The following is a 27008-nucleotide window of genomic DNA, read 5'->3' on the forward strand; positions in this document are numbered from 1 at the left end:
ATGTATAATTTTTTTTTTAGTCCTTTTTAACATCATAAAAGGTTTTGAAAATGAATGCAATGAGATTCTGAGAGTCGAAAATCATTGTTCCTTGGCACACTTTGAGGCGCTCCTGGTTTTCATACTGTAGAGCCAACAAGTCGTCCAAAGTGATTATACAGCTTGCACCGACGACTTGGCCCTTTGCTGCCTCGACGGTGAACTTGCCTACTTGGTGACAGCTAAACATCAACTCGAGCTTGTTTCGCGGGATGTCTAACGTATGGTTCAAAAGAATCTTTTGGTCCATGAGTTTTTTTGCGGTCACAATGTAGGACCCAAACGCCGGGACCCTGTTCCTTCTCCGGAGCTCACGGTGGTAAAAGTACTGTTTGCTAAACACGGGAACAATGTTGAAGAGTTTCTTGCTCTTTGGTTTCACTTGCAAGTTTGCAAGAACCGAGTCGACGTGGTCCTTGTACTCTCGCAACTGCTTTCTCAAAAACATCTCCTTGTCGCTCAATTTCCCAATTGCCTGCAGCAAGACCCGCAACTGCTCCGACCTTTGAAGTCTCTGACTATCCTTTCTACGGATATCGGTGGAGATTTGGTTTAGTAGTTCTTGGAATGAGTTTTTCCTCGTCAACTCGCCCATCATCTCTAGTTTCAAGATGCTTTCCAAGCACTTTTTCTTCAACTCGTGGAACGAGATAGACTCCGAGTTGCTCAATGATGTTTTGACATACGGCTTCTGCCGTTTCTCTTCTTTTTCAGAGAATATTATTTCCCTGTATTTTTGTTCGTGGATGGGCTTGATTCCCGAGATTAATAGCTCCAAGACATCGTTACCTTCCTGGACCCTGATGATGTACAACAAGCAGCGCTTGGCCTGGGAAAACAAGGTTCTGACTTTGGTGTCCAGCATCGACTCTTCTTTGGCTCTTGTATCCAAGGTGATTGTCAATGAGGACAAATCTGTCAATGCAATGAGGTCACTGGATGAGCTCATGAGGTTCAGCAACTCTCCCAGGAGACGAGCTAGCTCATCGTCGCCGCCACCACCACCACCACCACCACCATTGGGAACCATGACATCTATATTGGACTGCACGTGTTTCTCCAAACAGATCGTCGAGTTGATCTGCATCGTCAACTGCGGTTTCTCCGTGGTGAGCATATCCTCGTACTCGCTGATGTTGTAGACGTCCTCAAAAGTGCCCACCGCGATAAGTTTCTTGATCAAGGCCTGGATCGGGTCCATCATGCTCAATATAAAGTCATTCAATGGCTTCATAAAGTTGTCGGTAAACGTGTTCATGCTAAATAGCTGGAGCAATGCTCGGTGCAAGTGGCGAAGATTGGCAGTTGCCTTGGCAAATTTCCTCGTCTGAATTCCATAGTTTTCCGGAATGCTTAAAATAGCACCCACGTAATGCTTAAAGAAAATCACGCCAGCTACAGCCAAGTGCTGGTGCTGGGCTTTGTCAATAAAGTAGTCTTTCGACAAAAGGTACGCCTCGCGGCAGAGAAGTCTGATATGCACGGGAATTGATTGTTTGTCCAATTTCTGTTCCGTTAAGTTGACAAACTCGTGGCAGCAGTCTCTCAACGACAGAAGGTTTCGGACAAACTTCGAGGAAACGTCTGGGACCTTGATCGCTTCTTGTGGTGTCAAGTTTCTGGGTCTCAGAGATGAGCCCTCGAACTTAATCTCGTTCTCGATGATGGAGGCATATATGATTGTCGGGTCGCTTTCGAAATCCAAATGCTCGTCGTGGATCGTTCGTATTATCGCCCCACCAAACATTGACTTTAAATGCTGTCTTTGAAGAGTGTGGTTGTTGTAGTGGGCCAAAAACTCGGTCCAGAACGTGTAGTGGGACTTGGTAATGTCACTCAACCCGTGCGCATGACGAGCATCGTTTCGCATAATCAGCACGATGAGTTTCATATTATAGTATTCTTCTCTAGAGAGTTCGCTGATTGCTGTAGCTTTAGATGGAAACAATTGCACAATACTATTGAACAAGTCTTGGTACTTTTGAGTTGTCTTGTACTCGGGAGCAAAAGTCTCAAAAAGCTTGCTCCAATAATCTGGCTTTGTTTGCAAAAGGTACAATAGCCTCTGATACAACTCGACTCTTGTTCTTGAAGACTTGTTCAATTTTGAAAGGCTGTCCACGCCACCATTAATAGCGCAAAACTTTTTGGGGCCCTTTGAAGTGGTAAACTCATCCACCGTGATTTTGTTCTTGTCCAAAAGCGTCAACTTTAGGTCAATGTTTTCAATCTGAGACTCCAAGTCCTCGTTGATTTTCGACTTTTCAATGATCTTGTCCTTTGCCCCATTAAGCTCCATCTCTTCTTCAAAATCTCGATCGCTGTCAGCCAAGAGATGAGCAAATTTCCGAATCACTTCAAGTGTAGGATGCAGGGTAGTTGTCAATGACTTGTACGCTGTTTGAGCAAGTATTCTTCTGATGACTGCTTGAGACTTGATAACCAAGTCCACGTGGTGCTCGTAGTAGTCCCTGAAATCGATAAAGTTTTTGCGAACTTTGTAGGCCCTAATCTTTGACTGAAGGCGAATGAGGGAATCGACATGCAAATAAGCGTCGTCTAGTTTAGTGTCTCTTTCGTATCTGCAAAGAATGCCTCTGAACAAGCTTTGAACAGGTAGTATGGATCTGCGCTCCTGAGCTTTCAACTCATATTTCAATTTGGCAATTTTGCTTCTCAAGTTCTGGCCCCTAACGATTGCATAAAGGTCATTCAAAACATCATCTTCGTGAATCAAGGTTATCAACACATTGTTGCACAAGCGCGACCTGGCGATCCCTGCTCTAGCTATGCTTTGAAGCTCAACGATTTGCTTTCTTCGCGAGCGCACGACAGCGTGCTTGCAATTGATTTCTTCAATCAAGTTGTTGCGCCTAATTATCGATTGCAACGTGACAATGCCACCCACATCGTCGGTGTCAATGTCGACAGTTGAATATTTGAGATATAGTTTCGAGCGTGCTATCGACTGTAATCCAATCAAGCTCGAAACAATGAGATCCTTATTTTGGATGACCACGCTAGCTTTGCCGTAGACTAGTTTCATCCGAGCAATCGCCTGCAACTTGGTCATACTCGATGTTTCCATCGCCTCCTTCATAGATGCTACCCTCGAGCGCAATATTCGCCCTCTGAGAATGCTTTGGAAACAACAAATGTCGTTGAAGTTGGTATCATCCAAATCGGGTTTCTTGTACGAAAACTGTTTTCTTCGGATGATGGACTGTAGCTCGATGATCTCGGAATCATAATATCTAAGGACATCTCTGTGTTTGTGGACTGTCTTCAGACGCGCTCTGTTGCCACGAATGATGGAAGCAAACGCTGTCAATTCTTCCTCGTACGACCTGAGTATGATTCGATCAACAAACATCGAGTACCGGAAATTTGCTCCGCGGACTAATGATTGCAACTTGATGACATGAACGGCAACCGGTTCGAGACTCGAGGAATAACCTGCATCTTGGAAATTTTTCTGAAAAGATTGCGATGAGTAGGATGAGTAGGATGAGGGGGGTGAGTGAGGTTGTTGTGGTTGCTGCGATGGTGCGGCAGTTGGCCGGAGAAATGTTGTGCTTTCCCTTGCTAGCTTGGATGGTTCCCGTTCAGCAACGCACCTCGCCTCGGAAGCAGGAGGATCCCAAAATGGAGAGCTTGACTTTTTTTCAAAAATTGTTTTATTTTGCACTTTAACGGGAGAGCTCACCTTTTCCATAAACGCGTTATCTTCTTCGTCCCCGCAACTTGCACTTGCAAAGTTTGGCAAGGGGGCACTTGTCAATGCCCTATTTGCAGTCGAGATGTCGCTGTCACTGAAGCTGATCTTGTTCAAGTAGTCACCCATTTTGGGAGAGCTGGGGTCACTTTTGTGGAGTATGTAGCTCAAGGCATGCAAGCAGAACCACACTTTAGGAACATTCTTTGCATCGTACAAGTCTGTAAGTTCGAATCGAAACAAGTCGGGAATGCTCAAAAAATCCAACAAGTGAAAAAATCTGTTGATATTCTCGGTGTGTTTAAACTGAAGCCTATCGTCATTCATGAAAACGTTGCGTTGAGTGGGCAAGATTGCATTAGCCAATTTTGCGAGATGGATCCCGTTCCTGATGTAAGTGATCAATTCAACGGGAGACTGCGAAATTTCTTCCCTCAACACGCTTTGAAGCCAGATTTTGATGGCATGGATTCTGCATAGGTATTCATACCCTTTCTCGTGTCTTGGTGAGCCTAAAATAGGGCGATTGGACGTGAAATCAAGGTGCTTTGCAAGCGAGTCCGATTTGCGAGGAGACTTTCTCAATGCGTCTCTGTAGTTTCCCTTTGCCCAGCTCGGTGTTTCGTCGTCGTCGTTGTTGTCGTTGTCGTTGTCAACCCCATTGTCTTCACCCAAGGTGGTGCGAGACGGAGTTCTATTTTGCATTGAGGCCCTCGGACTGGATTTGAAGGAGGACACTGTGGCCGAGGGCGAGCCAAAGGCACTGCTCAACGGCTTGATCGCCTGGTTTGTCCTTGTCGGCGAGACATTCAACTCTCTGGCTAGAATGTCCAAGTCTTGATTATCGCGGGTTCTCGCCGACGTAGCAACTCTCAATTTTATCGGCGAGCCGTCTATGTTGGACCGTTGCGTTGGTTGCAAGACTTTATTGGGGCTCCACGAGTTCTGGTTGGCTGCATGGTTGATAAAGACCATTGCCGTGGGGAGGAAAGGGGAAACGGGTATAGTAGAATGGAAATTGAGTTGATTGAGCGAATTTTATAGCTTGTTGTCAATTTAGCGAGATCGAGATCGAGACCAAACAGAAGCTCGTCACATATAGACGTACGTACCTGTCCGGGGTGTGGTCTTTTGCTGCCCTGCCCTTGTCCTATATGGTTTAAGAGACTTCAAGAGGATCGTATTGTTTTGTTTGGATTGAGATCCAAATTCGGCAAAATCGTCAACAAGAGGCTCAGCACGTGTATATCACGTGATTCTTTCGATGAAACCACCATCCATTATCCACCTCTTATTATCACGACCCATTCACATGGATACGATTAGATAGACAGCAAATCATAGCAGTCGTAGAGGTGCTTAAGAAGTAGCCTACAGCTGGTACCGGCAAAAAAAAAAAAAAAACCTGGATTTCCATCAATCGGTGGTGGTGGTGCTCACCACTTGTATCCCTTTGGTGTCAATTTTTTTCGTAATTTGCTCCAAATTGCCACCTTGTTCGTGGTTGCGGTTGAATTGCTGTTTACTGCCTTTGCTAAATCTGACTTGTCTGCCGACGTTGCTGGTACTTATCGAAATGCCCGCACGGCACAGTTATCGGGGGGTCCGGGTGTTTAGCCCTACCCTTCGTTTTCGTTTCTTCTGCACTTGACTCCTTTCATCTACGAGTCAGGCCTCGCGTCTTTTCCAAGAAATCAACTGTCTCCTGGTACCTCTCCAACACCAACTGCATCTGCGGCAATTTGCGATTCAACGCATCCATGTCTTGCATGTATCCCTCGCAGGTGTCATTCAAGCTTTCAAAATCAAAATCAGCCAAACCGGCAGCCGAACCCACCCCCTTTCCGTTGCTCTCTTCTTGCTCTTGCTCGTCAACTTCACGGTCAATCGACGCCACCATCTCGGCAACTTCGTCATCCACACACCTGACAAACGCTTCATACATCTTCTCAACCTGGAGCGGTGCATCTCTTCTCAGTTTCGTCACATCAAGCATCAATTCGTTTATCCGGTAGTTCAACTGCGTGAGCCGTTGGTTCATACCGTGGTCGTAGGGCTCGACATTGTCGTCGGCGTCGTCGACTTTGAGGATCTGCGCGAGCGGGGTCGTGGAGAGGTCTTCGCCGTCGATTAGTATGGCGCCCACCAAGTCCCGAAACACGGTGGACAAGCTCGACTCGAGGCTGTGCGACGTGGGGTCGACACGTGAGTCCGTGGAAGGTAGACGGAGATCGAGTCTATGCTGGATGTTTTGGAGAATGTTGTTGTAGAGGATCTTGAACTCTTTGCGCGTTAGCGCTAGCTTCCCGCCGTTGAGCGCCGGATCTACTACCGCTGCTGGCATGGTCTGCTTTAGATCTAGGTGGTTCGCCTCTTTTGCAGTGGTGGGAGCTTCGTGTATGGGTTATGGCATGTTGATACTCCTGGCGAGACCATTCTCTTTTCTCCAAAGCGCAATTTGGCTCCAGAACCAGAGCACACAGTCAAATCATCAACAAACAATTCGTCCCTGCAGAGATCACGAGCTCGAACTCGGTCTCAAAACGTCCTTACTAGCTTGACAACCTTACGGAGCCAGCTCCTCAACATCCCCGCCGCTGGTGTCTGCCTGGTGCTCCAGATATCCTGAACCATTAGAGTGTGGGTAGTGCACCTTTGCACAGAATGTCGTAGTTGAAAAAGTCCCCCAAGATCTCCCTCCTTTGGTGGGCAGTGAACACAGCACAGGTTAGCAAGTCAAGAACCAACCAGAAACTCCCTTTTCCTCAAACGCGTTCTCTCTCCGGCACTAGAGCATGTCAGAAACACTCGGGGACGAATACTACCCCTCATTTGCGCCATTCTTGGGCTTTGCGGGCTGTGCCGCAGCAATGATGCTCTCGTGCGCCGGTGCCGCCATCGGCACCGCGAAATCGGGCATTGGTATCGCAGGTATCGGGACTTTCAAGCCGGAATTGATCATGAAGTCGTTGATCCCCGTGGTCATGTCCGGTATATTGTCGGTGTACGGCTTGGTCGTTGCCGTGTTGATTGCTGGTGGATTATCGCCTACGGAGAACTACTCGCTATTCAATGGCTTCATGCATTTGGCTTGTGGTTTGGCGGTGGGGTTCGCTTGCTTGGCCTCGGGGTATGCTATTGGCATTGTTGGCGATGAAGGGGTGAGGCAGTTTATGCACCAGCCCCGTTTGTTTGTGGGAATAGTGTTGATTTTGATCTTTGCTGAAGTCTTGGGGTTGTATGGGATGATCATCGCCTTGATCTTGAATACAAAGGGAAGCGGTTAAGCAAAACAAAAGAAATACAAGGAAAACAAAAGTTGAACGGGGAGGGGAAGCAAAAGCTGTCGTTTATATAGATTATAGTACATACTACAAGGAGGTGTGTGTGTTTTTTTTTTCTGCATTTTCTGTTCTTTTTTTTTTACTTTTGGTTCTGATGTTCTTCGATTTTTTGAGCTCAATCGGTTTCCATTTTGTCTTCGTCTTTTGGTTGCCCGTTGGCGGTTTCCTGCTCAGTGTCAGGTTTGGTTTCAGGTTTGGTTTCTGACTCAGTGTCGGGTTTGGCTTCTGGTTTGGCTTCCGACTCAGTTTCAGGTTTGCTGGCCTCGTGCTTAAAGTCCTTGTCGCCAATGGTTACTCTGCCCGAGTCGTCAATGTACTGCGACGAGTTCTTTTCCAAGTACTGTACAGACCTATCCGAGTCCAAAAACAACATGTAAGCTCTCTTGATGTCCTGTAGTTCAACTTGGCTGTTTCTCTTCTTTAAAGCAATCTGCTGAGCCACCGAGATCAAATTGCTGGCGTATCTCAAGCTTGTCTCCTGGCCAATCTTTGTCAACAAGGCCAATGCGTCTGCACTCAATTCCACTTCCTCCTCGGTGGCTCTGATTGAAAGAATCGTCCTTATCTCGTCTCCAGTGTAGGTGGTGGTGTGGATGATTATCGATCTGTCCAACAAGTCCAACGGCATCCCATGTGGCGACTTGTAGTCGGTTCCTCTGGTTTTGCTTATCCCTCTGTTGGTCGCCATCATCACAATCGGGGAGAAGTCGTCCTCCAAGGCCCTGTTGATGAATGAAAAACACTCAATGTCCAACATGTGCACTTCATCAATGAACAAGACACCAGGCACAATCTCCGCTTTGCCTTCCTCTTTCCACTCGGCCACTTTTGTGTTTATCTGATCGCGCACCTCGGAGCTGATTTCACCAGTATCGCCAGAAAACAAGGCTAGAAACCCTTGTTGCCTCGAGTTTATCACGTCGATTTCGTGAAGAGAAACGGTGTGGACAACTTCTTTTCTCTTCTGCAACTCGCCCTCGGGGCACTGGACAAACTTGGTCTCGGGCCCCATGGCGTCATAGTCTCTTGCTCTTGTGAACGATTTGCCCAACTTTGTAATCTTGCCCGAGGCCTTGTCAATCGATATCACGTCTCCAGCGAGAACTTTCTCCTTGGTCAACCCTTCAATCATCTTGTTGCCAAGCTCGTAAATAGTCTCCATATCGGTTGTCTTGATGGTGAGTTTACCCTGCTTGTGGCCGCCAGTTATCGATCTATCAATCTGAATCTCAACAACTTCCCCTTCGATTATCTCCGTCTCTTCCTTGATTCTGATGCCAATCGATTTGCGGAATGCCTGTGTCAATGCCTCCGTCTTTGACACTTCCAAACTGTACACTTCCGAGGCGGCAAGCGCCGTGAAGGGCACTTCGGATCCCAAGGATTGCGATAAGCCCATGGCAATGGCAGTTTTACCTGTCGACGGAGGTCCAGCTATCAACACTGCTCGCCCGGCAATCTTGCCTGCTTGAACCATCTTCAAAACGATGCCTGCTGCTTTTCTGGCTTGCAACTGGCCCACTAGTCCCTGTGCATTTTCCTTGGGTTGTAAGTTGTCCTCTAACCCGAGACCCGTAATGTGAGAGTGTGCTGCTATCAAGGACAACCCACTGACGTCTCTCGTTGTCACTTTTGTGCTGATGGAGGTAGCCATGTTGAAGTCGGGTAGAAGAAAGGAAAAATATGCAAAGTATTAAAAAAAACAAAAAACGGATTCTTCAAAGACGGCTTGGCTGTTGATTGGAACGCGCTTGAGAAAATTTGCTGTCTTTTCTCCTTTTTTTGGTTCTCTGGGAGACCTACAATTGAGATCTATTTTTCAGAGAGAGATCCAATATTGGTGGTGGAGGTGATGGTGATGATGGTGATGGCTTGGATTATTGTTGCTACCAGTTGTATGCACTCGTCTATATATACCGACCACACACCAACACCGCCTCGGAAACTTGTACATCTACTTCGAATCGTTTACTGCAAAGATAGCAGAATCTATCAAATCATATATCACAATTTAATATCCTTGACAATAGAGCCTTCTTTATACATAGCATCGAGCTGCTTTTTAAAATACTTGTAAGCTATTGGTCTTCTCAACTTTGACGTGGGTGTAATAACCTCGCGATCCAATCTCAAAGGCTCGAATTCAACGTAGATGTTGTGCAACTTTTCAAATCCATTCAACTTGGATCCGACGTTGCTATTCATGTGGAGCAAGATTTGCACTCTGGTCTCCCTCCTGTTGCAAATCTCCAAGATCTTCTCTTCGTCGGCCAAGTCGCCATCTGTGAAATTCATTCTCTGTTTCAAAAACGACTTTATGGCATTTGGGTCTACCCCAACAACCCCAACCAAGTACGAGTTGGTGAAATCCCCGTGTGCATAGGCTTGAGTTAAAAGCGAGTTGGACGTAAGGTACAAGTTTTCGATCTTTTCAGGAGTAACGTATTCGCCTTGAGCCAACTTGAAAAAGTTCTTGACTCGGTCAATGATGATGAACCAGCCGTCGTTGGTGACTTGGGCAACATCACCGGTAGAGAACCAGCCGTCAGCGTCAACGGCCTTGGCTGTTTCCTCTGGGTTTTTATAGTAATGTGTAAACATTTGGGGGCCGCGCAATTGCAATTCGCCTCGTGGACCGCCTTTGTCGGATAACAAATAACCCATCTCGGGTATCTCGCGTACTCTAGCTTCGCAGCCAGGTGAAATGGGTCCACACGTTCCTACACTTGGCGCATGGAATGGCATCGCCATGAGCATCCCAGCGAAAGATTCACTCAAACCGTAACCTTGCGTGAAGCCCATCCCCAAGGCATCTTTCAAGTATCGCACGGTATCGGCAGCGATTGGTGCACCACCAGTGAAGCAACGTTCTATCTCGTCAAAGCCGATAGCTGCACGCAATTTCTTTCTAGTGGCACCGTCAAACTGAGTTGGGTCGGCATTTTTGGTAATCTGTTTCAAAGTTGCTTCTATTTTGGAGAAGATACGTGGCACATTGGCCAAGATTGTTGGTTTCCACAATTTCAAATCTTGAAACAACGTGAGTGGGGTCCCGCCTAACCTTGGAAGTGCCACCGATCCGCCGTATATGAAGTTGGCAGCAGACATTTGTCTTTCGAAAATGTGGGCAAGGGGCAAAAAGGCAAACTCTTTGCTCTTGCTGCTATGAGGCAAAAGAACCGTGGCTGTGCTAATAGCCGTGGCAACGGAGCGTTGGGTTAGCACGACTCCCTTGGGGTTGGCACCAGTGGTTCCCGAGGTGAATGTTATGGTAAAGACCGAATCTGGGTTAGGTGGAGTTCCTTTTCTTGGGAACACGGCTCCAACACCTTCGACTTGTTTGAAATCGTAAATCTTGATGCCGCTTGATTCCGCTTGCTTGAACAAGTGCCCGTCTTTTGGAGCCAAAGGATCCATCGATACCAACATGATCAAGTTTTTCAATTTATCCGGGTTGTCGCGCTTCAAGTTGATCAATTGTTGGATCTTGCTTTTTGACGAGATAACCACTGGCGACTCGGTTGACTCGAGGATAAACACGGAGGCTCCGGGACCCAAGGTGTCATACAAGGCAGTAGAAGTGATGGTGTTGCTACTGCATGCCAAATCAGAGATGATCCACTCTACTCTGTTTCCCGAGTAAAAAGTGGCAATGAATGAAAAATCGTCCTTGTCATATTTTTGATAATCTCTTTCGTGGTTGATGATCTTTTGGTGTGATGCCAAAGAAGCGTCGAGAAAATTGTTGTTGTTCAAAAGGAATAGCAATCCGTCCCCAAGGTTGGTTTTGCGTTTATTCACCTCGGCATAAGTTATGGTATTGTACCTTTCCAAGTGCTGTTCGTTTTCATAATCGTACTCGTGAAAGGCCAAACACGTTGCAGTCGAGTGTCTCTCTACTCCAGACTTGAAAATCTCGTGATAAGTGTTCAATTGAGGAACAATGGACGACTTTAACCCGTTGGGAAAAGCACCGTTTCTGAATATTTCCGAGTATCCAGGCTGCGAAGTTCCGGGCACTCGGACGGATCTCGAGCAATGCTCTTGAGGAAGTGGCAAAATGTGGTTTATGAGTGTTTCCACTGGCAAATCATCGGGGTTTTCAAAAATGTACGGTTTATCGTCGCAGGCATAGGTTGAATCCAAATCCGCCACTGAGGGAAGTTTCAACAGAGCCATTAGTATTTTGTTTGCTGTTGCTGTTTTTTATTTTAGGGGAAAAACACTCACTGCACTGGGGTGGAGGCAACGGGGGGAAATTGTCGGTTTATAACGATCTGCTTGAGAAGTATTCAGAAAGGGGAGAAACGGAGGGACGTATCAACGGTTCAATTGTACGTCCCTCTCTGTCAGTAGCGAGCGGGAGCGCTAAGAGCGAGATGCACATTTTAGCTCCGGCGATTGAAATTTATTGCGGGGTTCGCTTTTGCTTTTTTGTTTTTTTTTTTCATATTTTTATGTTTCAGTGCACCGTCTGGCTGCTGTGGAGTTATTATAATCAACCAAGAAAAAGTGGATAGACGGGTACACGGTCAGGTATCAAGATGTATATACCAACAACCACCAGACCTGGAGTGTGGCGAGTAAGTGAATAAGTAATTAAGTAAGTAAGTTAGTAAAAAACAAACTCACATTTTATTCTTTGAATCCTGGGAGCAGACATATTTCAAGAAATTTTTCAAGGACGTTTCTTTTTTCCCGCTAAAACGACGGTTCGTATATGGCATCTTGTACTTTGGATTTCTGCGGTTCCCTGATCTTAGACCTCGCTGCTTCGTGCATCAAAAGACACGCTCTCGCTGTGGAAACAAAGGCTTTGAAAAATACTCATGTGACGGGAGAAGGAAAGCACGGTTAAGGAGGGGAGGAGGGGGAGGGGGGTAGGTGTGGATTTCAATTCGGCTATTGCGTATTGCTCCGTCTGTCCCGTTTTCAGAATAGGGACGCCAACGTCAGATTGTTACATGAAGCAACGCTCTCTTGCCCGAGTAACGAATGGAGCTTCCAATATCAGGATTCCTTTTTTTCCTTCTATTATTGCGCTATGGTAAAGCCGATTGCTTCGAAATATCCCTGCCTAATATCTCTGATGTGATGAAAACCGCTGTTTCTCCACCTCCTGTTGTGTAGTCGCATCTGCTTTCGTGCCACTCCTCTAACAAGTGAAGCGAATCTTCACCAATAATTCAAAAAAAGAAAAGCCCCATAAGGCCGTGGGAACGCCTGACATGTGATTTCAGTCTGGTGAATCCTAAACCCAACCTAGAACCATCGCTTCTGTTATTCAGCACAGACAAGTGAGCATCTCAAATACCTATGGCTTGTAATTGACTTTAACTAAGGAAAAGTCAAGTGGTTGCTGCTCTTGTTTTGCAAATTTTGCAACAAAATAGCTGAAAGAGAAAGAAACAATCTTACACTGTAGAGCAATTCCAGCAAGTTTCAACAAGTTTGACACGCATTCAAGTTACAACCTCACAGCTTAAACCTTCTTATCCATGCCGCTTGAAAAGTAAATGCCTGAGACGGTGCTTTGCTTTCATCAGGTTGAGACACTGTAGAAAACAAAAAGCAGCATCTATATGCTATATGGACTCAAGTTGGCAGCTATCGTGGGAAAAAAAAAAAAAAGAAGACTTAGCTCCCTTGCGGGGAATCGAACCCCGATCTGCTCGGTGAGAGCGAACCGTGATAGCCATTACACTACAAAGGAAATCTTGTTGATGAGAAGCTTCCAAGAAAACTATGTCAAGCATTTTTTCACTATCGACTCCTAGCGGACCCCAGAAGCCAAGGAGATCAAGATGTTAACAAAGCCTGAGAGCTCGTAAAAGTTTACCCCATGACGGCACTTTCCATGGTACCGCACATGCCTTTTCTCACTTTTTAATTCTCCCCCGTGCATTTCAACATTGTTGATCTGACCACCTTGTCCTCGTGGTTTCTTCTTTTTGTCAAGTGAAAGTGCGACTGGGAAGGTGTCGTTGCCATCTTGGCCCTTTGACCACATGACGGTGGCAGTTGTGACTTGAAATATCGGCTCCCCACGTGTTCAAGCAGCAAGGCTGACGGCTATAGATGTGTGACTCTTGCACACTCAAGAAGAGGAAGCAGAAGAGGAGCAGTTTTTCAACACATCAACTCTAACCCATGTGTATATACATCGTCTGGTCATAGGTGACATTCATGTACCGCACGTGGCACCACAATCACCACCACCAACGCTAACATGCCCCAGCCGTGCGTCCCCTTTCATTCCACTAGTGGCAGGCTTCGACGTGGCAACAACCTTGAGCCGTGATCAAAAGTCTCTCTTTTCACTTTGATCCAATTTATACCTCGTGTATCATTAGCCGTATAATTTATCCGAAAAACCGCACCTCTTTCATCGCTTCCTTTTTATTTTTCCGGCGGCGGATTTATGCCTACAATCTGTTATCAGTTTCGCCGTAAACTCCGCTTCAGACGCCTCCATGCGATAGTCGCCAAACATATACACACATATATATATAAAGCATTGAAAGAACCTTGGAGGAGGGGGGAAGGCAAAGTGCAAAAGAGAGAAAAGAAGATAGGTTTTAGCCGTTGGACGCAGTTTTCCATTCCAACTCCAACTTCAGCCTTAAGAAGCCATGTCGAGTTCGGAAACTACCATTGCGGGATCATCGACATCAACGCCAACGCCACCGCCATCGCCACCAGCGAAAAAAGTCAACGAGTTTGAGGATGGGCGACAGAAGCCTGCATACACATGGAAGCAGAGCTGGAGCGACTACTTCAAACAAGCGTGGAAATATAGCGACGCCGAAGTTGAACAAAGGCTTCTTTCGCAACTTTCTTTCTTCCCCGAGCCTAATGGGAAACGGCTGGGTCATGTGATCAACACCCCGATAGGCGATGGCAATTTCATCCATGAATTTTACATCGAGAACAAAGAGACAGACGTCAGCAGCAAGAGCGCGACGCAGTGTAAGGAAATCGTCTTAATCCACGGCTACGCTGCATCGTTGGGGTTGTTCATTGACAATTTCGACGAGTTGAGCAAGATCCCAGGGGTCAAGATCCACGCCATCGATTTATTGGGGTTTGGAATGAGCGCAAGGCCCAAGTTCCCCCTGCTCCCGAGCTCCAACAAGGAGGAGATTTACAAAGTCGAGGATTGGTTTATTGACCTGTTGGAGACTTGGCGCAAGAAACGAGGCATTGACAAGTTTGTCTTGATGGGCCACTCGTTCGGGGGTTACTTGTCGTGTGCATACGTGTTGAAACATAAGGGAGAAGCCGTGGATAAATTGGTGCTCATTAGCCCCGTGGGTGTTGAAAGAAGCAAGTTTTCGTTATTGGACGACAAGACCAACGAGCCGCGAGTTTCGCTCGAGCAGGAGTTCTTGGCGGACCAAGAAGACATTGTGCATGGTAAAGGCCAGCTGGTGAGCCACAGCGGTAGTGATCAAAAGGAGGGTGGTGGCGACGTCGTCGTCGATGAGAACAAGAACCCTCCACCAAAGTCAACGTCGAGAAAACTCGTGGATTACATGTGGGAAAAGAATTACCTGCCCTTTTCCTTAATTAGAAACTCGGGGGTTGCCAAATCGAAACTCATCTCGAGATGGACGACCCACAGGTTCGCCCATACTTATTACCAGAACCCCGAGCATTTTCAAAACATGCACGATTATATTTATAGAGTCTTTAATGGCGCTGGATCGGGAGAGTACGCGATCACCAGAGTGTTGGCCGTGGGTGCTTTGGCCAAGTTGCCATTATTGGATAGGTGCCCGCAGAAATTTGTCGACATGAAACTACCCTCACTTTGGCTATACGGTGATAAGGACTGGATGAATGAGAAAGCTGGCGAGGAGGCAACCAGGGAGATTAACAAGCTATCGCAAAAGAAATATCACACACCGCTCGCACAGTTTCAGATTTTAAAAAACGCAGGACATCACTTGTATTTGGACAACCCTCCAGATTTTGCCAGGATCATCTTTAAGTTCTTGGGTTATAAATAAATGATAGAAAACTAGACCTTAATAAATCCACCGCCGCCGCGACCTTTTATTAAATTATTTTATTCAATTCGTCTTTGCAAAATTCTTGAATCTCTTTTAACTTAGCTCGATGCTTCGCTTCAATCCGTTCAAACTCCCTGTCCATTTCGCTTTGCAACTCGTTGCGTTTCTCAAGGGTTTTGAATTCAACATACTTTAGCTTGTTCATCAAATTCGACGAGAATAGCCTGAGGCTCTCACGCATGAGGTCGTGGTGGTTCGACACCGTTGAGGTATCAAATTGCGATGTCTTGTCTGTGGTGTTTGGAAGTGCAGTGAAGTTGGCCTCAACCGGGGTGGAAGTGCGAAACTCGGGAGAGTTTGGAACTTCTGGATTGGGGGTGGGAACAACTCTCCCCGACATTTCATTCTTTTCAGTTTGTTCAATAGTCTCATCAGAAGAAGAACTTGCAGCAGAAACTTGAACTTGAGTGTCGAGATTTTTTGTTTTACGCGTTTTCGGAGGATCTATTGGTAACCCCTCTACTTCCTCATTTGAACTCTGCCTATATTCATGAGCTTGTTGGGTTTCAACGACTCTGGACACGCGCGTTGCCGGAGCTATAATGATTTGAGACAGCCCATTGCCCTCGATATAGTCATTTTCAGAAAGGATTGATGTAGCTCGTCGTTTCCTCTTGAGGGAGCCAGGGCCTAGGCTAAAGCTAAAGCTCGAGCTCGCATTTGGAGCGTTTACCGCAGCAGCAGGGCTACCTCCTCGTGCTCTCTTTGCTTGCATGGGTGAGGCGGCGGCTGCACACAGACTACTATCATCTCCAATGCTGCTACCGCCACCAGCAGCAGAAGTCAGATGAGCGTTTTTCGGCTTTGCTTTTCTCGAGTACTGTTTCATTTGCATTTGAGATCTCAACAGCTCACTATCGGCTTTGCACTTTGATGGGATCAGCGTTTGCAACAGATGCTCCTCCCGCAAGTTGATTGATATTTTGCGGTTCCTGAGCGAGCTCAAGTAATTGATCAACCAGTTGTAATGCACCACATCTTTAACCTGCACTTCCAATGTCAAGTTTAGCCACTTGGAGCCGTCGGCTTTAACCGCAGAAAACGATTTGAGGGCGTCCTTCATTGTGAGCTGGCTCGAGCGTGTTTGCCTGATGCTGCTGCACAGGAAATGGAGCCACACTTCGCTATTGGGAAAGGTTTGATACGAGTCAAACACCGCCAAATTGATGTGGTGGCAAGACAACTTTTCCTTTTCGTCCAGAATCCACAAGTTAAACACATGCCTCTCTATCGGCTGGATGTGGCAGTTGGGGCCCGCAAGATTAGCAGTGTTGGCCGTAATCGCGCAGGGGATGAGATTCTTGAAGTTGGGATTAAATGACTGGATATAGCGCAGGTACGACGTGGAAAAGTTGGGTAAAAAAACCAGTTCCAAATTCAACGCCACAAACAACTTGATCAAGTTGATCAAAGTTGAAAAGTCTCGGTTCAAATGGATGAGCTGTTGAAACTTGACCACATTCTCTCGCTTGTTAATCACACCCTTCACCACTGCATATATATACGGCTCGTCCACGATGATGGTCAATAGTTTCGAGCTAAGCCAGCTCACCGAGGGACTATTGTTTAAAGCGTCATCAACCAACTTGTGCAACACTACGGCGTCTTCTACACAAACCAGGATTTTGAAAAGCAACGGCCAGAAAAATTTGACAATGCCGATAAAGTTCTGCCTTATAAATGGACTCAAGTACAAGTTGATCAAAAACCAGCCGAGTTTATCCTCGTAGTACTCGTCAGCATTGATGTTTTGAAACAATTCCTCCAAGCAGGTTCTTATTTTCCCAATTTCAGCAACCGTCACACAAGTGTGTACACCGAGTTCGTTGAGGTGTGAGTTTAACCTCCCGAGGTGCGTCTTGTTAACAAACCTGTTTTTTCGCGTACTGATTTGACCAATCACCGACTGGAAACTTTCAATGAACTGACCTAGTTCGCTGCTCATCCTGGGTTGAAGCTAAAACCACATCAACTGTATAAACGTACCAACTCTCTGGTTTAAAAGTGTATAACTGAGCTTGGTTTTGGTCTTTTTTTGGGGGAAGGGAAGGCGTGGGAGAAAAGTAGGTGAGGAGGTGGTCATTTTTGCAACCATCACGTGACACCATGTGGGAGGTCTTGTGTGGGTGTGTGTTTGTATAGTATGTGTTTTTTGACAGTGGCAGCTAAATATTTGCAACATCTCTCAACTTCTCTAATGAGTATGTATCTAACGACGAAACCAACTTCTTCAAGCTGTCCTCGTCCAAGTTCAGCCTCAACTCTAAGACAAACGATTTCAAAAACTGGAGTATGCTCGTTTGACCAACGAAATCGTACTGTGCGAGCAACTTTTGATATCTCAATTTTTCGCCGGGTGGGTTTATCGTTGGGTCCAAATATGAGTATTCGTCAATGTCTTCGTAAAGGTGGTTTGAGCTGTACAGCTCGCAGTTGCCCAGAGAATCTTCGTTTACTTCCTCTGAGAAATAAAGCGTCTTTTTAACAATTTCTGCAAATAGTTCCCATGCAACCACCACGTTCCCCAATAAGCCCTGCAACATGTACGCCACGACTCCCATGACAACGAGTTTTTTGTTTCTCGGATTGCCAATGTGGCTTAAGCTCTCGAGCCATTTGGGGAGCATTGTGTCCAAATTGTAGACGGGGACGGGGCTCATGGCAAACATCCCGAAAAGGACAAACATCTTGGATGCAAGGATAGCGCTGTGGTTCTCGTCGAGGGTGTAATTAGCCATGCTTTTCAATAATCCGCTCTGGTCAAGCTTGTCAACCAACTCGGCAGTTGGATTCATGAGTAAGATCTCCATGAGGGAGATGAACACGGCAAACGAGTCGTCGCGCATCTGGGGCAAGTACTCGGCAAGGATGGTAAACGGCTCAACGGCAGCTGGTTGTGCAAATAGTTCAGGAGCATACAAGGCATAGCTTCTCAAGTTGGAAAGGATGAGCGGCAAAATCTCCGTTGAGTTGCGTAGGCCAAACGTTATCAAACTAAAGAGATCAATCAACTCCATGTTTTGGTCACCCAAGGGGCAATATTTGAGCACAGCACCCCACAATTCATACCCATCTTCGGAAACCAAAGCGTAAGCGTCGGTATCTGGCGTGCAACAGATGCGAATCAACGGCATCGTAATCGGGTGCGCTTCAACCGAGTTCTCATTCAACGACACAATCAAGCTCTTGAGGACTCGCAATATTGAGGACTTGACGATGGGCTCGCTCACGGTCTCCCAAAACGTCGGGGTTGCATCCAAGATGTTTTTCAATAATTGATAGTCAACCAACGGGTTGTTCTTCTCCAAGAGAACATTCAACGTGTTCAACATGAATAGCTTCGACTCCACTTGCTCTAGTTTTTGGAAATGCGCCAACAAGATTCTAACAAAATCATTCAAATACGGCTGGAATTGCGTTTTGGAGAAGTCCCAATCATCAATCATGGCTTTCAAAGTCTGGATTGAGGCTAGCTTCACCACCACGTCCATGCCTTCGTCGCACAAAAAGAATAGTAGCACCTTGTAGATCGAGTCCCGCAGTTCCAGGGAACACTTTACACCAACCCATTCCTTGATGATCAAGCATAATCGTCTCCGCAAAATTCGCATCTCTTTTGAGTTTGACTGCATGCATTGCGGAATAAACACCGTTTGGAGCAAGGCATCGAAATCTACATCGTTGGCGATGGAATAGGAGGACAACTGGAAGGTGCACCAGATGGCATCCTGGGTCAAGACATCGTCGACAGACTCGACCATCATGCCGTTGCTCAACTTGTTCAATATAAAACCCATGAGCTGCTCGGGGAAGTACTTGGCTAGGTCCTGGAAGAAATTCTCGGCGCAGGGGCGCACTTGGTATTCCCAGCTCTTGGACGCTTCTTCATTGCACCACTCTTCTGGCTCTAAAAGCCAGCTTTCCAAGTCCAGCGCCTTGAGACGAATATACCAGTTGATGATCAAGTCGCACAAGTGTTGTAAATTGTTTGCGTCGTAAAACCTGGAGTTGAGCTGCTCGAGAGCCTTTTGAACTTCAACTTTGTCGTTCTTTTGCTTGAGTGAAAGCGTTCCTTTTTTAGCGATAAAAGAAGTGAGAAGCTTTAGTATTCTCAACCCTTTCAAGGCCAACAGCTCCCAAAAGTCGTTTTCGTCAGTTGATTCATAAATCTTGGCCGCTTTTTGCTTCAAAATGTTCAAATACGAGTCTATGATATCCTCCGAGCAAGGGAGCAAGACAAAGCTGGTGGGGTTGCTATCTATCATTGCCACGTACATTTTCCCGTAGCATCGAACATACCTCTCCAACACATCGGAAGAGTACTTTTCATTTTCCATCACGAGTAGTTGCAAATGCTTGATACTGGAACCCAAAAATTCGCACACTTCGGGACTCTTGTGCGGCTGGTCGTAAGCTTCAGGGATAATTCGTCTCAAGTTCTTTAAACACAAGTAGCACACTTGCATCAAGGTCAAGTTGGAGTTGCTCGTCCACGCGTTGAAAAACCGGAGGTACAATTTAACCAAGACATTGACAATCGTGGGCGACTTGCTGTGCATGGCGTTGCGCGACCGACCTATTCGAACCGAGGATATGCTTTTGATGATGCGATTGAGGATGATTAAGATATTGTTGGTGGTGATGAGGTCGTTTTCTCGAAAGACAGAGTCCTCGAGCCGGTGCATGATGTCGTCGAAAAGCGTGGGCCACTCGCTGGGGAACTCGCTTCGGGCAATCTTGGCCACTGCGTTTGCGTTCTGGGTCATGAGCTGATTATTCGACTCGTTCAACAACATCATGCTGTTTTGGATGATGCGTTTTTTCTCCTCTTTGCCAATGGCATGCTGCCGGGACAGTCGCCAGTACTTGTCGATGCCGTTTTTGAGGCAAATAATTGCGAGCCAGCGGATCTGCACGGGGTTATTGAGGTCGTTGTAGATTGCCTGGAGGTGGCTATGGTACCCGGGCACAACTTCCCACTGCTTTAGCTGAGCCTCAGCCCGTTTCTGGTCTAAACTTCTTTCTGATCCACTTGCATATGTCAAAGTCTGCAACACATTGTCATGGCTTAATTCCATGTTCATTTGAGCCGGGGGGGAATAAATAAAAAAAAAAAAAGGTAGAAAGAAGGAGGGAGGGAAGGAAGAAAAGAAGGAAGGAAGGAAGGAAGGAAGGTCAAAGGATCTTGTGACGCTGGGCGGTGGTAACGGTGGTGGTGCGGACAAGCTCCTGGCAGAAGGGTTTGGTAACGTTCGCTAACCTCGATGAGAAAAATTGCAAGGGGGGTTTTGCGTGCACCATTTTTTATTCTCTCCACAATTGGTGATGATGAGAGGGCACGGCAGGCACCATCACCACCACCACCACTACTACTACTACTACAATCGTTCAATCTAATGTGATGTAAAATTCAGTTTTATTCAATTCAACTAGCAAACTTTTTGCCAGAGGATCTGTGCTCAAATAAACAAAAAAGGAAAGGAGAAAAGATGGGCGATTGATGGCCTTCCTGTCACCATCGATGCGTTTCGTCTCCTTCTTGCCAAGTTCTCTCGGTGTACCCCAACTCCTCCTTCACTCTCTTCACGGTAGCCTCATCTCCCATGTTCTTCCCAAGATTGTCACTGAGCTTGATACAGGGCATGCCGTTGACTTCCTTCAACTTGATGACAATGTTCAACGGCTGCGATTTTTCGCCCGTCGACGCAGCGAGGAAATCATTGGTGAAAAACGTACCTATTCCAAATGTGCTCTTGAGGCTCAACAGGTCGGCCTTTTCGCGCAACTTGAGGCATTTTTCAACATTGAGCGAGTCGCTGAAACAAACCACCTTGTTGCTGATGCCGTATTTCTCATAGTGTCGGGCAATCTTGGCAGCGTACAACGCCGGGTCTCCCGAGTCCTGTCTCACACCTGCGTAGATGTCAACGTAAGGAGGAACAAACACCTTGAGGTAGTCGTCTGTGCCAAAAGTATCGGTCAATGCCAACCCCGCGTACTGGGGACCATAGGTGTCGATCCAGTAGTCCATGGCCATTTTGTTGGCCTCCTTGTAGTTTTGGGTTATCGACGCGATGCCCATGTACCATTCGTGCGCCACGGTTCCAATGGGAGCCAAATTCTTCTGCATCGCCAAGAGAACATTGGAGGTGCCCGCAATGTATTGTGCTCGAGATCCAAGCTCCTTCTGTGCATCCTTCATGGCGTCGATGACGATTTCTTGCGCCTTGAACGATCTTCGCCTCCTGGTTCCAAACTCACTGAAATTGCACTTGTGGTTGACGAGCTGAGCAACTTTGGCTCTCGCCGACTCGGCCTGATTGGTGTAGTCCCAGTCGGTGTCGACGTACCTGAAATACGCTTCTGAGATCAATGCGAGCACAGGGATTTCGTAGAGGATCGTCTCGTCCCATTTGCCTTCAATCTCTAGTTCAAACGCATCGTCGGTGCCAGGGTACTTGACTTGAGTTTCCGGACTGAGCTTGAAAGTTTGCAAGTAGACGAGGTATTCCGGTGGTAGCTGGGGCAAGGTCTCTGCCAAATAGGCAATCTCCTCCTTGGTGAACCTGAGCTGGCCCAATTGGCCAATTTGCTGCTTGGCCCACGCAATGGCCTCTGCAGTGAGCTTGAGAGCCGCGGTCCTGTTGGTGTACTTGTATTTGACATTGGCAGCAGGAAATTGCTTATGGACAGCAGCATGCATGAATATCTTGTAGAGGTCTGTATCCAATAGCGAAGTTATCGCTGAACGTGCCTCGACCATGACCTTCCAAACTATCTGATGATGAGGAAGAATGAGTGAAAGTTTTACTTGGAAACTCTGAAACTCTGAAATTGGTGAAAAGTTACGGACAATCTTGAAGTTTCAGACGGGTGGATTTTTCACTCCAGACATTTACAATAGCGTAGATAGGGACTCTTTGCTTGCGGTGAAAGAAAACACCTGCCGCAACGAGTTACAGTGGGAGGTAGACGTCGATATAGGTTTCAGTAGTCTCCAAGGCAAACTCATCCACATCCACCATCCATCGTTATCATCATTACTGCTCACCACCTCTTGGTAAGAGGAGGAGTTGTTGATAAGAGTATTATCACGGTGGACTGAACACGCAACACGGAGGCGCACAACTCCCGCACTCTTCAACGAAAAAAATTGCAGTACCAAAGAGCCAAGCAGTAGCCAGTGGCAAGCAGTAGCCAGTGGCAAGCAGTGGCAGTAGTGATAGTGGCAGCAGCAGTACTGAGCGATTGAAAGAAGAGATAAGTGGTGCAGCACAACTACAAGCTCAGCAGAAGAAGAAGAACCCCCCCCAAGCAGCAGCAGAAGCGCATCTCGTATCTTGAACGGCGGGAGTTTAATATTGAAATAATGTCATACACAAAGGACCAGGAGACGGTTGTGTTAAAGGTGCTCTCGTACAAGGGCACCCAGTTTTACGAAATCTTGGAGGTCAAGAGAAGCTCATCGGAGCTGGAGATTAAAAAGTCCTACAGGAGACTAGCCATCAAGTGCCACCCCGACAAGAACCCGCACCCGAGGTCGTCGGAGGCGTTCAAAGTCGTCAATAAGGCCTGGGAGGTGTTGGGCGACCCCGATAAGAAGTCTATTTTCGACCAGACGGGCACCGACCCCACGTCGAGGTTTTCCGGCGTTGGTGGCGGCAGTGGCGCCGCCGGCGCTTCTCCGTTTGCCAGAAGCGGGTTTGGCACTACCTCGGGCGCCCGTCCCTTTGACGATGATCTTTTCAACATGTTCTTTGGCGGCGGTGGCGGTGGGCCCTTTGCCTCGGGACAAACCTTTACATTTGGAGGCAACGGCTTTACGTTTCAATCGTTTGGGGGCGGCCAGGATCCATTCATGAGACACAGGCGGACCACAAGAAGAACAGCCAGGTCTGCACAACAACAGCAGCAGCAGCAGCAGCAACAAGGAAACGAAGAACCACGACAGCCTCAGTCTGCACTTGAAGCACTCAAGGGGCTCCTTCCGATTTTATTGGTGTTCATAGTCCCCATTCTCTCGGCATTGTTTTCAGACGACTCCACGCCCGACTACTCCTTCATCCCTTCGCGAGAGTATAATACCCAAAGAACCACTCCCCAGCATAACATCCCGTTCTACGTGAATGAGAATTTCGCCAAGAAGAATGCAAAGAAAACAGCTAAGCAGTTGAGGAACTACGATTCCAAAGTCGAGAATCTATACATACACGATAAGAGAGCCAAGTGCTCGAGGGAGCAAGTGAGAAAAGACCAATTGATTGAAGAAGCCCAGGGCTGGTTTTCGACTGACATGGAGAAGCTCCGGGCAGCAGAAATGATGCCCATGCCCAACTGCGATGCTCTCAGAAGATTGAACCTAATATAACCGTTTCATTTTTTTCATTTTGTTTTTTCTTCATGTTCTGAGAGTCAGCCATCATTCCAGCCTTCTGAGATAGGTACCGGCTTACAGAGGAAGTTAGGATGGATAGCTCACGAGGGGGGAAAGGAAGTGGGTGGTTCTAAGATAGAGGATTAAAGCGGTATTAAACCCGTACATCTTACATTCGTCAAAAAAAAAAAAAACAAGAATATAGATTAACTAAACATAGGCGAATTACTCCTCTCTACGTCTTTGATAACCCCTTCGTGTGAAGAAAGAACAGTCGTTGAACAATCTGGTTGAACTCTTTGACGGGGGTGGTGGGGGGGGGAAAGGTTACTCTCAACTGGTAGCACCCTCACAGCCTTTTTTTTTCACCAGTGGCAAACCTCCAACTCCAACTCCAACTGTAACTCCGAAGTTCAAATCCATTTTCCAAGACCATCAGCCAATTGCATCCACATCCATGTTCAGAAACAACTACGACAACGACTCGGTGACGTACTCCCCCACGGGCCGTCTATTCCAAGTCGAATACGCCCTCGAGGCAATCAAACAAGGCAGCGCCGCCGTGGGCCTCACCTCGAAAGACCACGTCGTGTTAGTGGCCCTCAAGCGAAACGCGGAAGAACTAGGCTCATACCAGAAGAAAATCATCAAGATAGACGACCACATGGGCGTAGCGCTTGCGGGGCTTGCCCCCGACGCGAGGGTCTTGTCGAATTTCTTGAGGAAGCAAGCGATGCAATGCCAGATGATCTTCAACCGCCCCATCCAGACGTACAAGGCCGCGTTGACGATCGCGGACAAGGCGCAGGAGAATACGCAGAGCTACGGCGCGAGACCCTATGGGGTCGGGTTGTTGATTGCCGGGTACGATGAGACGGGCGCGCACTTGTTGGAGTTTATGCCCTCGGGGTCGGTGCTTGAATATTATGGCGCCGCCATTGGCGCACGGTCCCAGGCGGCGAGAACGTATTTGGAGCGGAACTTGGACGCGATCAAGTCGAGCGCCACGGTGGAGGAGTTGATTGTGCATGGGTTGTATGCGTTGAGGGACACGTTGAGCCAGGATGTCGAGTTGACGTTCAAGAATACTAGCGTTAGTGTTGTGGGTAAAGACCAGGAGTTTGTGTTGTACGATGATGAAAACGTCCAGCAGTGGTTGGACAAGTTGGACGGGGTCACGAATGAGAGAAGCAGGACGGATGGTGGTAGCAGTGGCGGTGACGGTGACGGCGACGGCGACGGCGACGATGATGGTGATGGTAACGGCGATCACGGTAAAAGTGCAGGGGACAAGAAAGAAGAGACAAAGCAACAGCCGGCTGATGAAGATAAAATGGAAACGGATGAATAGAATGAAAAAAAGTTAAACAAACCACACAAACTACATTACTACATTACTAGTATCTAGACGCCTTTCTGTTGTTTCTCTGCGATTTTCTTGATGGCATTCATGCATTTCTGCTGCATCTCATTGAGCGCCTGGGTCAACAACTTTGGATCGTGTAGCTTGGCCCCGCTTCTAATGTCCTCTACCATGCGTTTGATCTTGTCCGTCTCAGCTTTAACCTCGTTCCTTTCCGCTTCTTCCATCTGTTCGCCAAATTGTATAAGGGCAATCTCGGTATCCTTGACCAAGATATCGGCTCGTGAAGCATGTTCGTAGTACCGGCGCATCTCTTCGTCCAAGTTCTTGTTCCGCTCGCTCTCTTCAATCATCTTTTCCACCTCGGAGTCGGATAATCCCACTTCGGTGACTTGGATCGAGACGGAGTTGGGCTTGCCATAATGGGGCGAGTCCAGCGGATAAGGGGTCTTGTCACTCGCGCTCACGCTGATGATGCCATCGGCATCGATTTCAAACTCGACAGCAATCTGGGGGGTGCCCTTGGGGCCCTGGGGGATATTGGCCAATTTAAAGTGGCCAATAAGCTTATTGTCCTTGACCAACATTCGTTCTCCCTGGTAAACGCGAATCTCGACCCCAGTTTGGCCATCAACGGCAGTGGAGAAGATCTGCTCCTTCTTGATGGGCACCGCCGAGTTTCGTGGAATCAAAGGGCTGAATATGCCTCCGTACGTCTCGATACCGAGCGACAAGGGGGTCACGTCGAGCAACACTACGTTCTTGACCTGGCCCGACAAGATTGCGCCTTGGATTGCCGCGCCCAATGCCACGGCCTCGTCGGGGTTGACCGCGGTGCTCGGCTCCTTGCCAAATAGTTCAGCCACCACTTGGCGGATCTTGGGCATTCTCGTCATGCCACCAACCAAGAGCACTTCGTCGATGTCCTTCATTTTCAACTCGGCATCGCGAACGCATCTCTTGACGGGGTCAATGACTTTTTCAATCAACGGCATCGTCATTGCATCAAACTCGTCTCGAGTAATGGTCATATCGACATGGACATTATCGCGGACAAATGGGATCTTAATCTCGGCTTTGTCAGCGGTTGAAAGTTCGATTTTGGCCTGTTCAGCAGCTTCCCGAAGCCTCTGCACCGCCAAATGGTCCTGTGACAAATCAACACCGTTAGTTTGATTTTTCACTGAGGCAAGGATATGATGTAGTAAAACAATGTCAAAGTCTTCCCCTCCCAAATGCGTGTTGCCATTAGTAGCTCGAACTTCAAACACGCCATCTTCAATGTCCAAGATCGACACGTCAAACGTGCCACCTCCAAAGTCAAACACAGCCACGACGCCCTCCTTTCTCGTCTTGTCGCACCCGTAAGCCAACGCGGCCGCCGTGGGCTCGTTGATCACGCGAAGCACATTGAGCCCCACCAACTTGCCCGAGTTCTTAGTCGCTTGCCTTTGACTATCGTTGAAATACGCCGGCACGGTAACCACGGCCTCTGTGATTTGTTCCTTCAACTGACTCGATGCAATCTCGCGCATTTTCTCCAAGATCAACCCGCCAATCTCCGAGGGGCTGATGTTGCGTCCCGCCGACGTCTGTAGCGCGGCGTCTCCCTGCTTGTCGGGTACGATCTTGTAGGGGACATTTCGAATGTCTCGTTGCACTTCGGGATCTTCGAATTTCCTGCCAATGAGCCTCTTTGTTGCAAAGAAGGTGTTGCGGGGGTTTAGTAGCGCCTGCCGCTTTGCCGGCAAGCCGACCAACGTCTTGTGGTTGTTGTCCTCAAGCACCACGACGGACGGCGTGGTTCTCTTGCCTTCGTCATTTTCCAATACGTGGGGCTCGTTGTCTGAACCAACCACCGCCACGGCCGAGTTTGTTGTTCCCAAGTCAATCCCAATTACATTGTGCTTATACCTCCTAGGCACGAGAGCTCGTTGTATGCTGTGCCTGGCACCTCTAATCGTGGCATTTTTGATCATGGCCGTGCTTGATGAAGAAGCAAAAAAACAACCTGTTAGTGTACCCCCTGGCATCCCTGTTTGCAGAAGGCTCTATGGCGACTCCAGTATATGTGCGCATCTTTCCATCGCCCTGCCAC

At 47.5% G+C, this 27008-nt stretch overlaps 13 protein-coding genes across 13 annotated transcripts; 4 read left to right on the plus strand and 9 right to left on the minus strand. All coding sequences in view use genetic code 12, as the record gives it.

Annotated features, from left to right (window-relative positions):
- Positions 1-16: 16 nt before the first annotated feature.
- LODBEIA_P59390 (uncharacterized protein) lies at positions 17-4729 on the minus strand (the record flags this gene model as incomplete). Its single annotated transcript, XM_066976326.1, has 1 exon — positions 17-4729. The coding sequence occupies one exon, from the start codon at positions 4727-4729 to the stop codon at positions 17-19; it is 4713 nt and encodes a 1570-aa protein (XP_066832877.1).
- Positions 4730-5411: 682 nt separating this feature from the next.
- LODBEIA_P59400 (uncharacterized protein) lies at positions 5412-6098 on the minus strand (the record flags this gene model as incomplete). Its single annotated transcript, XM_066976328.1, has 1 exon — positions 5412-6098. One exon carries the CDS (start codon positions 6096-6098, stop codon positions 5412-5414), a length of 687 nt encoding a protein of 228 aa, XP_066832878.1.
- A 451-nt stretch (positions 6099-6549) lies between these two features.
- On the plus strand, positions 6550-7041 carry LODBEIA_P59410 (uncharacterized protein; the record flags this gene model as incomplete). The annotated part of the gene is made up of 1 exon (XM_066976329.1): positions 6550-7041. One exon carries the CDS (start codon positions 6550-6552, stop codon positions 7039-7041), a length of 492 nt encoding a protein of 163 aa, XP_066832879.1.
- A 172-nt stretch (positions 7042-7213) lies between these two features.
- On the minus strand, positions 7214-8752 carry LODBEIA_P59420 (uncharacterized protein; the record flags this gene model as incomplete). Its single annotated transcript, XM_066976330.1, has 1 exon — positions 7214-8752. One exon carries the CDS (start codon positions 8750-8752, stop codon positions 7214-7216), a length of 1539 nt encoding a protein of 512 aa, XP_066832880.1.
- A 350-nt stretch (positions 8753-9102) lies between these two features.
- LODBEIA_P59430 (uncharacterized protein) lies at positions 9103-9699 on the minus strand (the record flags this gene model as incomplete). The annotated part of the gene is made up of 1 exon (XM_066976331.1): positions 9103-9699. One exon carries the CDS (start codon positions 9697-9699, stop codon positions 9103-9105), a length of 597 nt encoding a protein of 198 aa, XP_066832881.1.
- Positions 9700-9818: 119 nt separating this feature from the next.
- On the minus strand, positions 9819-11277 carry LODBEIA_P59440 (uncharacterized protein; the record flags this gene model as incomplete). Its single annotated transcript, XM_066976332.1, has 2 exons — positions 9819-9823; positions 9885-11277. 2 exons carry the CDS (start codon positions 11275-11277, stop codon positions 9819-9821), a joined length of 1398 nt encoding a protein of 465 aa, XP_066832882.1.
- Positions 11278-13730: 2453 nt separating this feature from the next.
- Positions 13731-15110, plus strand: LODBEIA_P59450 (uncharacterized protein; the record flags this gene model as incomplete). The annotated part of the gene is made up of 1 exon (XM_066976333.1): positions 13731-15110. The coding sequence occupies one exon, from the start codon at positions 13731-13733 to the stop codon at positions 15108-15110; it is 1380 nt and encodes a 459-aa protein (XP_066832883.1).
- A 49-nt stretch (positions 15111-15159) lies between these two features.
- Positions 15160-17118, minus strand: LODBEIA_P59460 (uncharacterized protein; the record flags this gene model as incomplete). Its single annotated transcript, XM_066976334.1, has 1 exon — positions 15160-17118. One exon carries the CDS (start codon positions 17116-17118, stop codon positions 15160-15162), a length of 1959 nt encoding a protein of 652 aa, XP_066832884.1.
- A 220-nt stretch (positions 17119-17338) lies between these two features.
- LODBEIA_P59470 (uncharacterized protein) lies at positions 17339-20257 on the minus strand (the record flags this gene model as incomplete). The annotated part of the gene is made up of 1 exon (XM_066976335.1): positions 17339-20257. One exon carries the CDS (start codon positions 20255-20257, stop codon positions 17339-17341), a length of 2919 nt encoding a protein of 972 aa, XP_066832885.1.
- A 428-nt stretch (positions 20258-20685) lies between these two features.
- LODBEIA_P59480 (uncharacterized protein) lies at positions 20686-21936 on the minus strand (the record flags this gene model as incomplete). Its single annotated transcript, XM_066976336.1, has 1 exon — positions 20686-21936. The coding sequence occupies one exon, from the start codon at positions 21934-21936 to the stop codon at positions 20686-20688; it is 1251 nt and encodes a 416-aa protein (XP_066832886.1).
- A 606-nt stretch (positions 21937-22542) lies between these two features.
- LODBEIA_P59490 (uncharacterized protein) lies at positions 22543-23541 on the plus strand (the record flags this gene model as incomplete). The annotated part of the gene is made up of 1 exon (XM_066976337.1): positions 22543-23541. One exon carries the CDS (start codon positions 22543-22545, stop codon positions 23539-23541), a length of 999 nt encoding a protein of 332 aa, XP_066832887.1.
- Positions 23542-24004: 463 nt separating this feature from the next.
- On the plus strand, positions 24005-24898 carry LODBEIA_P59500 (uncharacterized protein; the record flags this gene model as incomplete). Its single annotated transcript, XM_066976339.1, has 1 exon — positions 24005-24898. One exon carries the CDS (start codon positions 24005-24007, stop codon positions 24896-24898), a length of 894 nt encoding a protein of 297 aa, XP_066832888.1.
- A 53-nt stretch (positions 24899-24951) lies between these two features.
- LODBEIA_P59510 (uncharacterized protein) lies at positions 24952-26889 on the minus strand (the record flags this gene model as incomplete). The annotated part of the gene is made up of 1 exon (XM_066976340.1): positions 24952-26889. One exon carries the CDS (start codon positions 26887-26889, stop codon positions 24952-24954), a length of 1938 nt encoding a protein of 645 aa, XP_066832889.1.
- Positions 26890-27008: the final 119 nt, after the last annotated feature.

The sequence above is a fragment of the Lodderomyces beijingensis genome (genome assembly GCF_963989305.1).
Source record: "Lodderomyces beijingensis strain CBS 14171 genome assembly, chromosome: 8".
In the NCBI taxonomy this organism is placed as follows: Eukaryota; Fungi; Ascomycota; class Pichiomycetes; order Serinales; family Debaryomycetaceae; genus Lodderomyces; species Lodderomyces beijingensis.